The 15,229-nt window shown below is 38.9% G+C and overlaps 1 protein-coding gene across 1 annotated transcript in view; it reads left to right on the top strand.

Moving 5' to 3' along the window:
- fmn2a (formin 2a) overlaps window positions 1-15,229 on the top strand; it is a 39,396-nt gene that overhangs the window by 20,684 nt on the left and 3,483 nt on the right. Inside the window, exons 8-15 of the mRNA XM_005727389.2 lie at window positions 1,829-1,890; window positions 6,594-6,685; window positions 6,777-6,906; window positions 7,006-7,152; window positions 7,754-7,813; window positions 8,486-8,606; window positions 11,813-11,905; window positions 15,106-15,157. Of these exons, the coding sequence (XP_005727446.1) occupies window positions 1,829-1,890; window positions 6,594-6,685; window positions 6,777-6,906; window positions 7,006-7,152; window positions 7,754-7,813; window positions 8,486-8,606; window positions 11,813-11,905; window positions 15,106-15,157 (757 nt within the window). The remainder of the gene's footprint in view (window positions 1-1,828; window positions 1,891-6,593; window positions 6,686-6,776; window positions 6,907-7,005; window positions 7,153-7,753; window positions 7,814-8,485; window positions 8,607-11,812; window positions 11,906-15,105; window positions 15,158-15,229) is intronic.

Raw genomic sequence — 15,229 nt, forward strand, 5'->3', positions numbered from 1 at the left:
TTGTTCTGACATAACAGTGGGCCATCTTCTGTGCAGAAAGAAAATAATCCTGAATGTGTTTTTGAGCATATATATGTGCTGTGTTACACAATGTGTTTGACTGATTTTTAGGTCTGAATAATTATAATAATTATAGCTTTAAAATACTCAATTTCCCTTAAATAACAAACCCCCAAAGTCTGTATAATAACTATGCTAATGTTTTCCCATTCCGGACATGATCTAATGTTCCCTTGTGCTATTAGAGGTTTCAGATAATTAAAGAATCAAAGGACGATTTGTTTACCAAAGAGAGATTAATTTGCCCAAACTTTGTAATTGTTCCTGTCAGTGTAGTGAATTAGTTTCGTTTCCTGTTGGTTTCGTGATTTTGGTCAATGACTAGCAAAGTCTTTGTAAATCTGAGATCTCTGACATGAAGAAAAACAACTTCTGAGTCATTGATTTAGATTGTGTCAGTTTTATGACGGCGCAATTGCTCAGTGAGAAGTCGAGACATTTTTTTTGTTTTTTCCTCACAGCTGTTGTTGTTTGCTTTCAGACTTGGCCCACACTCTGCATTTTTCATAGGACACTTCCGTGCACTGTCGGCGTTCCTGAGAAGTTTTAGACCACCAGCCTCCGTCAGAGATGGCGGTTACCGGCGCCATGTTTGGGTCAAATGTGATAGTCAGGATAGACCTGGGCAGATGGGTCTGGATTTCAGTTAGAAGAGGTCCTGTGTCACCGTGACGATATGGTTTTCTCCTAAAAAAAACAACAAAAAAAAACCAGTCTCCAGTCAAATAAGCCAGCCAGACTGGTTTGGATAGTAATGAAAACCAAATGGTTAAAAGAAATGAGAAACGGAAAAGGGCAGTTTCTTTGTGGCGGGTTTGGAAGAAACAGTGTGTGAAGAGGTCAGGAAGTGACAGCGAAGAACTAAAAAAAAAAAAAAGGAGTTGATTTGCACTTGTAGAAGAAGAGTGACGAGATTAAAAAGGCGACAGAACTGCCTACAGAGAGAAAGTGATATCAGACTATTTCCACATGCTTGACCATCCTTTAGTTTTATATTTGTTATCATTTTCTTTGATCTTATTTTTCAGCTGTGCTGTAAAAGCCTTAAAACATCCTTCTGTATTCATTATCTAAGCAAACTCTGATTCAAAGTTGCTTTAGCCTCTGTGACCCTAGCCTTCACCCCTGTACCTCAGCAGCAATCAACAGATCAAAATATTGTGAGTGATTTTGGGCCCCTGCAGCATGGTGAAATACACATATAGGTGTCAGGCACTGCACTGGGTGATTGTGCGTACAGCAACACCTCAGCCTCAACACCACAGACCCCCGGGCTCTGTTTGTCTTTAAACATTTACTTTCAAAGGATTAATGCTCGAGGGCGCCAGGTCCTCGCGCCGAGACAAAAAGGCGACACCAGGAATTCAAACACAGGAGTTCAAACACAGATCTTTGTACCTTTGACAGGTTTCTAAGACCTCCATATTTATGTTTTAGTTTATGGCTCCTTGCATGCTATCGTCATGAGAACTGATAACTGTGCAGCTTAAAGCACACGACGTGTCACTTTTTGTGGGCATGGGATCATTTTTGTCCTTGTTTCATGGCACCTTCAGCCCCGGCAGGAAATGGTATTCTACCTTTGTTTGTAGTTGTTGTTTCAAAAAAAGAACCACTGTATAAACTAGAGATTATGAAATTGTCGGTCTGTTTGTGTTGGTTTGATTTCTGACTTGTTAATGGTGTTCATTCAAGGTAAAAGAATGTCATGACATGCTTTAGTGTTAACATTAACATTAACCATGTCACCCTCTCTTTCCATCCACAGCCGTTCTAAATATGGACAATACTGTTGTTGATCTGGAGACTCTGCAAGCCCTCTATGAAAATGTGAGTATAACAACAAAGACTTTGGAATCAAAGCTATTTTATATGGTCACAAAAATAATATAATAACATTTTTCTTTGCAAATGTTTTTACTTTAAAGGAAGGATGATAAAGGATCATGCGGACAGTGGTTTTCAATGAGTCAATAGACTAGTGAAAAGGCAATTTCCCAAGCTGAAATACATTTGGGAACTTTCCTGCCAATCCAGAATCGCATAAATACACAATGCTGAGCAACCAGCCCAGGAAAATTATACAAAGCAACTCCACCGACAGCTCAGGCTGATGTTGATGGCAGCATTCGCACAGGGAAAACCTTGATCTTTTTTCTTTTCCTGTGTGGTTTGCAGTAAAAGTATGAGTTTGGAACAGCTTGCTAGTGACAAATAGAATGATTTATTGTTGCACATTTCATGCCATATATCAATAACAAGCAATCATTCCATTATAGAATGAAACCCAAGAAGACTCATAAAGCAGTGATATCAACAAAATGGCAAAAAAGAAATCATCACATGTTAGTGTTGTTTTATTTTTCACTTGACTGAGGGTAAACCACAAAACACCAAATGTCATTCATCAAAATATATCTTTCCAACATTATCAAAGGCTGAACTTTTGTTTAAATTGTAGGGGTGAAAAAAATCTGTAATTACATTATTGTGTAGCAACATTTCAGAGATGCCACTTTACTGCAAACGTATTTCTCTATCTAAGTCTTATTCCATGTTCCACTTGAAAGGGGTGAACTGAGGAAATGTGCATTAGATACTAAAACAAACAGGCAAGCCACAAACTGTACTGGTATGTGTGCTGTTTGGCGACAGCGTCAGTCATGTGTAGGTCTGTCTGCTGCCCTGGAAGGGAACCAAAGCTTTTACGTAGTAAACATGTTTTCTACACTCTGGATCTGATTGACTCAACTTTTGTAATGCCCATGTGCAAAGGAAATGATAGTTGAGAAACTCCAGGATTTGTGTCAGAGCTTCGATGTGGTTTTAAAAAAGAGCCGACTACAGTGAGCTTTGCCAAGGTAAATCATATAATATTAGCAAAGAATTACAGAACTGTCATCAGTACTTCCCAATATGTCTCCATTTTGGCTGTGAAGACTTCCATTTATAGAGTAAATACATATTCATCAAGCTCGTCTGATAGGAAATCTCCCCAGCCCCAGTAGAAATGGTTCAGGGACCATTCGAAGTCGGGTCAGTAAATAATAGAACATGAAAATGAGTATGTTTTCCACATTTCAACTGTGATACATTTTTAAGATGCTGTGAAATTCCTGTGAATTAGTTTTTGGCACAACTACACAGGAGAGGCCTAGACCTTTGGCTGCCAGAGGCATATTAATAATGTTGATCATGGGAATGAGACTGTGGCTTGAGACAAGCTGTAGTTATGAACCAATGTGTCATAACTCAGGATCAAAAGTCTTCTAACCTCTCCAGTCACCCCAAGACTTCAAGCCCTCTCCCTCTGCTTCTCCCCCTTATGGCCTAAGGCTATGTTATTGAGTCGCAGAGCCAAATTGTTTCTCTTTTGTATTGCGAGACTCCATCCTGTCTGTGGGTCTCCAGCCCCCTAAACCACAGTTGGCAGCACAGTCAGCCTGTCTTTAGGAATGTGAGGGGCTTCTAATGGTTACACCCTCACTCACTGTGCTAGGAGCTAGATCAGCCTTCTCTGCCTCACTCTCTGTTTCTCTCACCCACACAAACATGCTCACAAACAAACATGTTGACCCACACAAATTTGCACGTAGTGTACAGTATGAGGATAAAGACAGATGCACACAGAGTCGCTTAGTCTATGAGCTCCAGATTATAGCCACTCCTGTTCTTTGAACAAAAAGCCAGTGTCATTAAAGGGGTCACAGTGATAGCGGGACACTGCTCCCTACCCTCTAATATCAAGCCATAATCTGGCCCCAGACTAGTTGTCTCAAGTTCAGACTTCTTTCAGCTGGTAGTAGATAACAGAGAGGTCAGTGAGTCAGACTCTCCTAAACTTTTAAACAAGATATGATCACCTCAAACCCCATTTTGCATGGTATTGCTCTGAAAAAAGACTAGATATAGTTTACATATCATTACACAATGTAACTTGTCATTTGGGGTCGATTATTTGGCAGCTCAAGGTACAAAGTATCTCATAAATGTAGTTTCATTGAAAATTGAGTGACATAAATAGTGATTAAGGCCTGTCTGGCTCCGTTTAGCCCTGTACTAGAAACTTGCGTAATGAATACCATTTGGTTACCTCTAGTATTCTGGCATCACAAATATCATCCTACTGTACTTTGCATTTGATATTCCACATGGGACTGTATTTCTCATGCTAACCACCACCACAACATGCCCTAGCAATTCAAAGATCACACGCTAATGCCTACTTGTCCCCAATTACACCAAACACTGCTGGGCTCCACTGCTGCCCTTTGAAAAGGATCTGCTTTGTGTTAAATATATTTACACTTGAAAACATCTCGAGAGAAGGCGAAGGAGAGCTTGCCCTCACCGACAGAAGGCAGCGGTGTGCAGAATACTAATCTGGCCCTTCGTGCGTTTGATGCTGGTGTTTGATGTTTTCCAAGGATCCATGCCGAGGCCAAACCCCAGAGTAGGATGGAGAGAAACAGAGGATGAGGCCAGATTGCTGAGACTCAGACTTTGGGGGTCTAAGGGCTCTGGAGGGACTAAGAGAGAGTTTACATTTTCTTCCTGGAGATGGTTTTATTGTTTTGCCCCTCTGCGTCAGACACATTAAGATCTATTGTCTTTGCCTCTTGTGAAACGAAGGGGCATTTTTGGCTTGCTTTTTTTAAACCACCTTGTATAAAACTGTGGTCCAGAGCCTGGCAGCAGGATAATAGTCAGGAATGTAGTCTGGCTGAAGTCAATACTTTTAGCATTTGTGAAACCTATACTGTATAGGCTGGCATATGGTTGAGTTTATGTACAAAACATAATTTGAGAATTCTTTTACACTTGAGATAAAGCTTCCAGACATCAAAAGGGAAGAAAATTAGGGAGGGTAGGGGTTTGTGAATGGCCTAAGACACGCAAATAAAGACTTCAATCCAACTGAAATGTTGCAGGGTTTGAAGTGCAAGAAAACCTCTAAACACCTTGCAACAAATTTTTGCATGGATGAGCATTCAAAAGTTTCAGTGAGCTGATATCAAATGGGGGGGGGGGAATGAAAAAACACCAGTACAATTATTTTTGCAAAACTACGTCTAAGAAGCATCTATTGATATTTTTTGTTCAAAAATCATTCAACATTCACATGCTGTTTTGGGAACATGTCCAAGTACAACTCCTTCTAATGTGTATTTTTTCAGCTATTACAAAAAGGCTCACTATTTCCAAGGGATGGACTTTAATTTGAATGTATGTTTTCACCACTTTGGAGTGCTGGGTGTGACTCAGAGGATAAAAGTGATTCAAGTAATATCCAAACAAATTCTTTTATAAAGCACTTAATACTGTTTCCTGTGCTGTCAGTGTCCCACCCATTTCTCTTACAGATGTGGTTTTTCACAGATTTTCTTCTTTAGTATTTTTCTTTAAATTTTGGTTTCCTGACTGTGACACCGCTACCCTTGATCCTTACCAAAATAAAGGAAATACATACACAGATATGTTTCAGCAATATCCATGCATGTTCTCTTGTAATCAAGCTGTGCAAAAGTCTTGAGTCGACCCTCATTTGTTTATATTTTCCTTCCAGTGAGCCACTTTAAAAAACAAAAAACAAAAAAAAAACTAACGGCTTAGACAAAAACTAATTGTTCTCACTTCTTTAGTTGAATCTACAGTAATGCCAATGTTAACACAGTTTGAAACCAGCATTTCTAAAAATTTTCTACCAACAACTTGATTCACAAAGTAGTATTAGCTTACAAATTTAAAAGTTCAGGACACAAAAGTGGCAGGTCTAAAGAAACAGGCCTGAAAAAAAAACCTCTAGAGCAGATAAACTTCATCTGAAAGTCATCTAATTAAGAAACAGTCAAAATAAATATTCGCCAAAGACTTGACACAGGATCTGAGAAACTGATCTGGAACTTCAGTTGATGCATCTACTTTTCTGAAGCCTCATCAGAAATGGTCTCAGTCTGGTTGTCAAGAAGCCATTCTTAGGAAAGAGAAACAGGGAGAAAAGGCTAAGGTATGCAAACTGCACAAGAACTGACAACAGGTCTCATGGAGTGATGAATCAAAATTGAAAATTTTAGTTAAAATCATCAAAATGTTTGAATAAGGTCAGGAGAGTACAACACTGAAGAAAACATGGTGCTGTCATGGTTTAGGGCTGCATTACAGCCAGCACTGTTGAAGATCTTGTCAAAATTTATGAAATTATGAACACTGATAATTACCCTCAGATTTTGATCCATCATACAATGCCATCTGGAAAGCATGTGATTGACAACAGCTTCAATTTTCAGCAATGACAATGATCCTAAAGATGGTGCCAGTGCATTTTCCTGTCACAGTATCAAGAAATGAGTGATGACTCGAGGCTTTTGTAGAGGCACTTTGTGTTTTGGCTAGCTTAGTTTAGGTTTAAGTAAAATAAAATAACCTTTTGTCAGCGTCATAACTGTAACGGTTACAGTTATGACGCTGAAATAGAAATTGGTTACAGTGTAACCAATTTCTATTTCAACTTAATGTGTACTTTCTTTTGACAGAGAGCTCAAGATGATGAGATGGACAGCATTAAAAAGCACATTAAATCTGCCAAAGGCAAGGAAGATGCCAAACCACTAGACAAGCCAGAACAGTAAGAACTAAATACACCCTCTAAACTAAGTCTGTTCAATGTCTTGCTATTAAATATATGGTTTAAGTTGACTGGTCTTGTCCTTCGTCAGGTTTCTGTTCCAGCTATCACAAATCTCCAATTTCTCAGAAAGGGTGTTCTGCATCCTTTTTCAGTCAACCTTCCATGAATGTATCACTTCAATCCTCCGCAAAATTGAAATCCTTCAGAAAGTGTGCAAGGTGAGCCACTGGCCTTCTTCTCAGTTTGTTTTATTTCATGTCACTCGGTTTAGCCTTCATATCTTCATCTCGCGTGTCTGTGTGGTGTGTTCACCTCAGACTCTCCAGAGTAGTGAGGCCGTATTGCAGGTGCTCGGCCTGGTGCTGGCTTTTGGCAATTTTATGAACGGAGGAAATCGGTCTCGAGGGCAGGCTGACGGCTTCACCTTGGACATTCTGCCAAAACTGAAGGACGTTAAAAGCAGTGTGAGTACTGGAGTAAAAGCAAACATCACTTACTTTGCAACTGCAGATGTGTAATTCACAACAAACCTGGAAAGGACTGGATTAGAAGTGGGGGAGAAAAAAAATGTATAGAAGAGAGGTCTGTCTAGCTTTGTTTAATTCACATTATGCAGTAAAATATAAATAGGAAAATAATAGTTTTAAAATGGGACACAGGGTTTCAAAGGTATTCTCTCCAAGGGGTCAAGCCTTATGACCATAGCTGGGCAGATTTTGAGGAGAAGCAATCGTGTTTGCTCTGATTCAATATCACAGCAGACTCTGAGTGCCCTTGGCACTGCCATATAAGGACGCAATGGTTTGTGTTTTTGTAGTGGCGGACAGAGTAAGGTATCCATAAAGAACATCAAACTTTCCACCAACTCTTAAGTTATGACGGCCAGCCAAGCACAGTTGTTTTGTTGTAGTACTCTTCCAATGTCATGATTTATTCCTAACTTCTAAGGCTGCTGTCTCCATTCTTGTTTGCCCTGCACAAATTAAAACGTCCTGCTCCAAAATGATTAAATTAATAAATAAAGGGATCTTGGTTTATTTATTTGGATCTTTCTCTTTCTTTCAGGATAACTCCCAGAGTCTTTTGTCCTACATTGTTGCTTACTATTTAAGGCACTTTGATGAGGTATGTTTTGGTTCCTGTTTATTCGAATCACTTTTCTGTTTTAGTCTGATTTGCTTAGAAATCCTTCCAGAGCTCTCTTTTCATCTCCTCTCTTGCCAGAGGATACCATGGCTTATCCTTTATCAAATTATTTATTTTCCCTTTCCTCATTTACGGCAGAAACAAATCTCTCTCTCCCTCTCCCTCCCTCTCTCGCTTTCCCGGGCTCTCTCTTATACTTCTCTTTCTGTCTTTCACTCTTCATCTCCCGCTCCTACTCTGCTTTGGTCTGGCTTCGTTCAAACCTGCAGTCTGTTCATTGGCACAGCATCCAAAGCAGCGCTAGTGTAAATAATTAGGTTCTCCAGATGAGATGAACTCAGTAGTGCAGCTTGCCAAAATCAACCTGCATGACATGGCTGTAGCACTCATTATGACCTGTCACTAATGCTGATGAGGAGAATTGACATGTGCTTTGTGACCCCGGCTTAATGGTCATTATCTGCTGTAGTTTTAGACATCTTCTCTGGCATGTCTGAACTGCTGATAAGTACATGTCGGTCCCTCAAGACATTTATTTAAATCTTGCCTTGTGTGTAAAGTATAGAGAGGCCCTCTTCCATTTGAGAAAGATTGATTTTGACATTGCAGTGTGTGTGTTTTTGCACATGTATGTGTGTTGTCTTTAACCAGGATGCTGGCAAAGAGACATGTGTCTACCCTCTGCCTGAGCCCCTGGACCTTTTCCAGGCTTCCCAGATGAAGTTTGAGGACTTTCAAAGAGATCTCCGCAAGTTGAGGAAAGACCTTAATGGTACAGTGATAAACTTACATTCCATAGTTTTCCTTCTTGTGGGCACATCCTAAACACAGTATTTACAAAATGCTTACAAGGTTGTAAACTTGGTTGTTCTGTAATTACTGCAAGTCTTATAGCATGTTTAAAATGACACTGCATTGATATTTATGCAACATATGATAAAAAAAAATGTATGAATTTAAGTGTTGCTTGCATAATGCAAAATAATTTTCCAGACCTGACCAGCTATGGTCATGTGTGGATTGCACAGGCCAGTCAACATTGAGATAGCATCTGTTTGTTGTACAGACAAGCTAACTGGAAGCAGATGTTACTTGTCAGATGTAGACTCATGTTGGACCTGGCGTACCTTTATTGTCGTCATGAACGAGAAAGAGAAATATAGACAGGGAAAGGTCAAGGAACTTCTACTACTGAGAGAGTCTGTTCAGGCTCTCCTCATTGTCCTGGAACTCAAAAATACAAATATGAGACTATTCAGAAGATAACTGCAGCTATTCATAATCACGTTTCCAAAAAAGTTGGACCACTGTGTAAAACATAAAATAAAAACACAATGAAATGATGTGCAAGTCATTTAAATCCTGCGTTAAACTGAAAACAATAGAAAGACAAATGCTATTTTAGGAATATGTGCTCATTTTAAATTTGTTACTCGTGACATGTTTTAAGAGATGGGGTGGTGTGGGTTGTTCGACAACTAGTTGAAGAACCCACTGTTAATTAGAGTAATAACATAGCTGGCTATATAAAAGGCATACTAGTAAGTTTTTCAGATGCAAAGACATAAAGGGATTATTACTCTGTGATACACTGCATGGATAAATAGTTAAGCCATTTAGGAATTAAATTTCTTAACTTAAAAAGAACAGTAAGACTGTTTTAGGAAGACTTAAACAAGTATTGAAAAAAAGTCAGATACTCTGGCCTCACTGGATTAAATACAGCCTCAATTCTATAGTGGAAATCAGCACACCAGCTCAAAATCACTTACAAAATATATTGTCAATAAACACAGTTAACTAAAACCACCATACAAGGAAAAAACATTTTTAAACATGATGATGAATCACTGGTGCCAACTCTTTACCCAAACATTTTAAAATGGACTCAGGCAATGTGGAAAACTGTCCTGTGACTCATAATCAACTGAAAATTATAGATGCTGGTCTTCAGGACTCAAGTGTCAGGGGACTGCCTAGCTTCGTCTCAGTGCATAGCTCAAAAGCAAGCTTTTGTGATGCTGTAGGGGTGCATTAGTGAACATGGTATGGATACTTCTCTGATCTGCAAAGATTTGATTAAGGCTGATTAATATATACCGTATTAGGAGAAACATTAACCATCCAGATGACCCATTTTTCAGGAAAGAACTTACTTGTTTCAGCGATCAAATACCCAACCGCATTCTGCATGCATTACAATAGTAAAAGAATCTGGATGCAACTGGGGAAACTACATGTAACATGGTTAGTAATGACCTTTATTAACCATGTTTTTCACACAGGGTCAGCATTTAATCCTCAACAATAGTGTTTTGGTGACACAAATTATTATTATTATTATTATTATTATTATTAGACCTAGAAGTTGCTAAGAGTTGGAATGCTAATTTATCAGCTAAGGCTAGCTACCCTTGTTAGCAAGCTGTATTCATAAACTGCATAGGTGCAACCACATTGGCTGATTAGTGCTAAGTGGAAAAAAACACCAGAAGTTCACTCACCTAAGCCTTAGTGTTTAGATAATACATTAAAAATGCTCCACATGCACCAGATACGCACAGTGAAGAAGTCCAGCTTAATCTCGAGCTGTTTGTGAGAGGCCTGTCAGTCAAAAAGGTCATGCCCCTGATTAAGAAGTCGAGGTGGAAGAAAAATATTCACCCTATTTCATGTTGTTATCAGGGGCAAAACTGGTCTAGAATATGCTTTTTGGTGCAGTAAAGAGTCACGTTTTTTGTTTTGTTTTTTCCCCACTTTGCCTTGGCTTCATTTACCAGCTCTGGATCTTGTGCTTTAGTTTTGCTTTTTATATTTAAAATTTAAAAAGTCAGCACAGAATGAACTTGAATCAAGAAAAAGGGGGTTATGTGATAATTCCACAAACCATGGAGTTTGTGGAACAATAACTCTTAAGTGGGAACGCAAAAACACAAAGTAAAATAGGATAATGGAGAACTGTATTAATGTTATGTCACTACACATTAAGATCACAGGAAAAGGTTTGGATATTTGATAATGACAAGCCAAACTCACTGGCTGAGTGAAAAACATCTTAATTTATGCAGCATTTAGAAAATGCTCATTTTCATTATTCTTGCTCTAGAGGTGATTTTTTTTTTTTTTTTTTAAAAGTGTATCTTTGAGCAAAATGAAGCACGTGAGTGTGTACTTGCAGCCTGATCGACTATTCCCTAAACCTGGTCTGTTCTCTATCATGTTTTATGTGTTTTTGCTGCTAAACCAATCAGACGCCTAAAACGTATTGCCAAATATTGTTTTTTCTCTGCTGTAATGATTCTTTAGGCTGTTCATTATTTGCAATTCATAAAGATGGAGTTGCTCACAGGGGAAACTGACTTTCGACCCCAGTGGCTGTGGCACATACTGGCCATACATAAATACATCATCACATGCTATACCTGCAGACCTCTTCATTACCTAGCAGAGGTAGCTGAGTGCTCTAGCAGACATGGGCTTCGATGACAGTTCCCAGAGGGGTTTTCCGATAGGTAGGCGGCGTAGAAATGGCCTTGGCTGGCCCAAAGGACATCAGCAAGTAATGCAGTGGAGAGAGAGCTTGCTTTGCCTTTTTGGCTGAGGCACCATATGGTCGATGAATTACCACTTGCCCAGTCCCGACCTCGTTGTTCCCTTAAGCGTCTCATGGCCTCTCCACCTCTAAGGCCTTGAGCTGAGCTTGTGTATCTGTTATGCTTGCAGATCGAGCGTAACAATAAGTTTCTCCTGGGATCAGACCGCAGGCCTTCCTGGTTGCTAGGGCTAACTTATTAGTCATTATGGGTTATTATGTCTTTGCAGACACTTATTCAGCAAAAATTCAGTAGAGATTTATTAAAGCAAGCTCAGCTAGGTTAAAGAGCACTGCAGATAATTAAAGCGCCAATGGTGGATAAAATATTTCTGTTCTGGAAGACTCCCCCACCCCCCTTATCTTCTAATCTTTTGTTATTTCAGCATGCTCTGCTGAAACGGAGAAAGTTTGCAAATTGTCCTCTGAAGAGAACCTGCAACCATTCAAGGACAAGATGGATGAATTTCTCAATCGAGGTGAGAAAACAACTGAATATGATTTTGTCTACAGTCTATTTGACTCGACTGTCAGTGAATTCCATTTAAATATTAAACTCAACAATGAACTGCAATGTTTGGATCTTTGTATCAAAAGCTTGATGTATCTTTGTATCTGTACCATAGCCGTCTATTACTGACAATCCACACCACTGCACTAATATGTTCCTTCATTACTTTAAACATAGTCACTGTAGTGTATTTGGAGTTCCATAAACACTGTTCTTCTGCTGAAAATCCTTGCCAGATCTGCAGCTGAATTTTCATGTTAAGTATCAGACCTTTCCATAGAAATAATTTACTACTTTAAGAGTGCATGCTTTAATTTAATGATTTGTGTGAGCCTATGTGACGCAGCTCATCCATCAGAATGATGCAAGTTGTCCATGCCTGCAAACACATTTAAGATCTGTTTCATACCGTTTTACAGTTGCTATACACACACACAGACTCAGTCAGTGTAGTTTCCATAGGGACCTCTGTTTATTTCAGGGTGTATTGAATAATTTACTGATGTTGTTTCAAGTTTGCCTATCTGTTTTGAAAGATCATGACTGCACTTGGAGTCAGTTTAGGGTTTTTTTTAATCGTGATCTCTGCCTAATAAAATGAAGCACTCTTGCTCTGACTCAAAGGGGGAAAAAAAGTCTAAATTTGAACTTGTCATGTAGCTTCTTGCTGTAAATTGACTGCCAAGAGGAGAACTGTATAATGTGGCGTAAAACAGACTTTGGAAAATTATCTTTTTCATTAAGTAGACTTTGAATATTACTTGGTCTTTATTTGTGCACTCAGATGTAGAGGAATTTGACTGGAATAATGATACTTTGCCCTAGAGGTATTTGGATGAAAACAACAAAGGGTTTGGCCTCTGAGTACCGTGGCTGCGATAATAAAATTTGTGAGCTGCAAATTTTCAGTCAACAGGAAAAAGCTACTGCATTTTTGTTTAAATAGCATCAAAATCTACCCAAAATATAATCGTGTTTATTTGTCATATTCACCAGATGTCATGAAGTTGAGCTTTTATCTGTAATCTAACATCTGCATGCAGCAATATTAGATTATTGCAGTCTACTTCAAATGTGTAAGACTTACTGGATTTTTTTTTTAAACACTTGTTTTAGAAAAACAAACCAATAGTCATTATTTATGTAGCACTGGCTTTGACCCTGGGTACATTCAGTTGACTGTGACCAATCTTCCTGAAGGACCCAACTTGCAGGCCTCTTTCCAACTGCTTTTGTATTCAAATGAGAGTCTAATACATAGCATATGTGCTTCAGCAGTAATGCTCACTGTCCATTTTAAAGGAAGTCTGCAGATGAAAGCATCTCTCCCATTTCCACCTCTCCCCATCTCCGTTCCTCTCTCTGTGCGTTTGAGAGAAATATGGGGGCTCTCTCTTTGATGCAAATGATGAGGTTTTTCCTCTGAGACCAGAATGTAAGCACTGTAACATGGACATGTGACTCACAAGGCTCCAGACGGGATTCTTGAGGTTCTTCCACTGCAGCAGTGAAAAAAGAAACAACAGCCAAATGTCTTATTTTTGTTATTTCTGTAATTTCTAAAAAGCCTGGGGTTAAACCGTTTCTGGCTCCACAGTTAAAACCGCTTTTGTTTATTTTCTGACCATGCAACTAACCACAGAATAACAGTGGGAGCGGACTTGTTGGAGCTTGGCTGTTTGGTCTAGCTCCATTTTCTCCACTCACTTCACAAATTCTCATGCATGCAGGCCTTTGATGGAGTCAATATGACTAGCAAGAGAGCACCGGCCATGTGATAATCTGTTTCTGATGAATGTAAAGATTACTAGTATGACTGATGGCATACTCTTGCTACATTTTCTACTAACTGCAACCTAAGAAATCAAAGCAAATAAGCCAAGAATGTTAAATAAACTTTTAAACATCAATGCATAGCACATTATGGAAAAAAGAAATATTGACTTTAGATAGACATGTTGATGTTGTGCAACAATGCTGATGTTTTATATCTTTAAATAACCTTTTTTTTTAAGTTTTCCTCTTTTGTTTGATTCTCTCCCATAATATCACAATATCTTAACAACATCACAATAAGATTATTAGAAAAGAGCAAACTATATAGACTTGATACTAAATCATTCGGCATGATAAAGGTTATTTAACAGTCTATTATATATTATATTTTATATTCATTTTTTAAAAATGTTGTCGCATTACTTCATATTTCTCATCAATTTGTTATCATTTTTGATGGACAATCTGCAGTGACGGGCAAGATTGTAGGCTGCAGAGTGATTTAGCACTTTAGAATGATAACGCATAGTGCTCCTCTCAGCAGGTTTGTCTGAGATCTTTAGATGTGGTTCTGGCTTCAATTACACAAAGCAAGCAGATATTCAACTGGGTAAAAGCAGCACACGGGTTTGTGCCAGGAAAGATTCTCTGTTCCATCTACTGTCATCTGTCTCACAAAGCTATTTGCAGGCCATAGGTCATTTCTGATCATTTGACAGTTTAAGACAGCAGGTTACACATTACTGACCTTGAGGGAAAAGAGATGTTATCTGAGCAAGAATTTAATGCCTAGCCTTTTGACAGTTATACAGCACCATAGTGAAGATATAGACCAACAAAACACAGCTGGATCGACTCTACAACTGCTGATATATTGAAAAAATGAGATGAAAAATCAGCCCTTGGATCTGAAATTTGATGAGTACTAACCTGCGATGCTTGTCTAACCAAGGCTGTCACATTTGACTGCTTTTCGTTCATATCATAATTTATAACGCAGTCAAAATGATCCCGATGGCACCCCAAGATAAGTGTTGTGGTCTGCTGGAACTGCTTGCTAATGTGCACCATGATGTCCAACTACTCCCTCACACCTCACACAAACGTGAACACAGTCATCTGTCTCCATTTGAAGTAATATTACACAAAGAAGCACTTGTTCTGCAATCTCCACTACTCATTTGTCAGTTGTGCAACAGCATACAATCCAACACTCAATAATGTCATGGCTCGATGTTGACCCTGAGCAGGACTTTTGAGTTAAGTAATGGTGACATCTTGAATCTCCTGGTATATACAAATCACACTATAAATGAAAGAGCTGTCTTTTAAGGGAAATGCAAAATCAGTCTATTTGCAAATGCATAATTTTTTTTTCTTACTCTTTCACAGCCAAAACTGAACTGGAAACGCAGGAGAACCAGCTAGCAGAAACTCAGAAGATGTAAGAAGAGTAGTGTGCGTGTGTGTGTGTGTGTGTGTGTGTGTGTGTGTGTGTGTGTGTGTGTGTGTGTGT

The sequence above is a fragment of the Pundamilia nyererei genome, unplaced genomic scaffold, assembly GCF_000239375.1.
Source record: "Pundamilia nyererei isolate P.nyererei 1_Seehausen unplaced genomic scaffold, PunNye1.0 scaffold00024, whole genome shotgun sequence".
In the NCBI taxonomy this organism is placed as follows: domain Eukaryota; kingdom Metazoa; phylum Chordata; class Actinopteri; order Cichliformes; family Cichlidae; genus Pundamilia; species Pundamilia nyererei.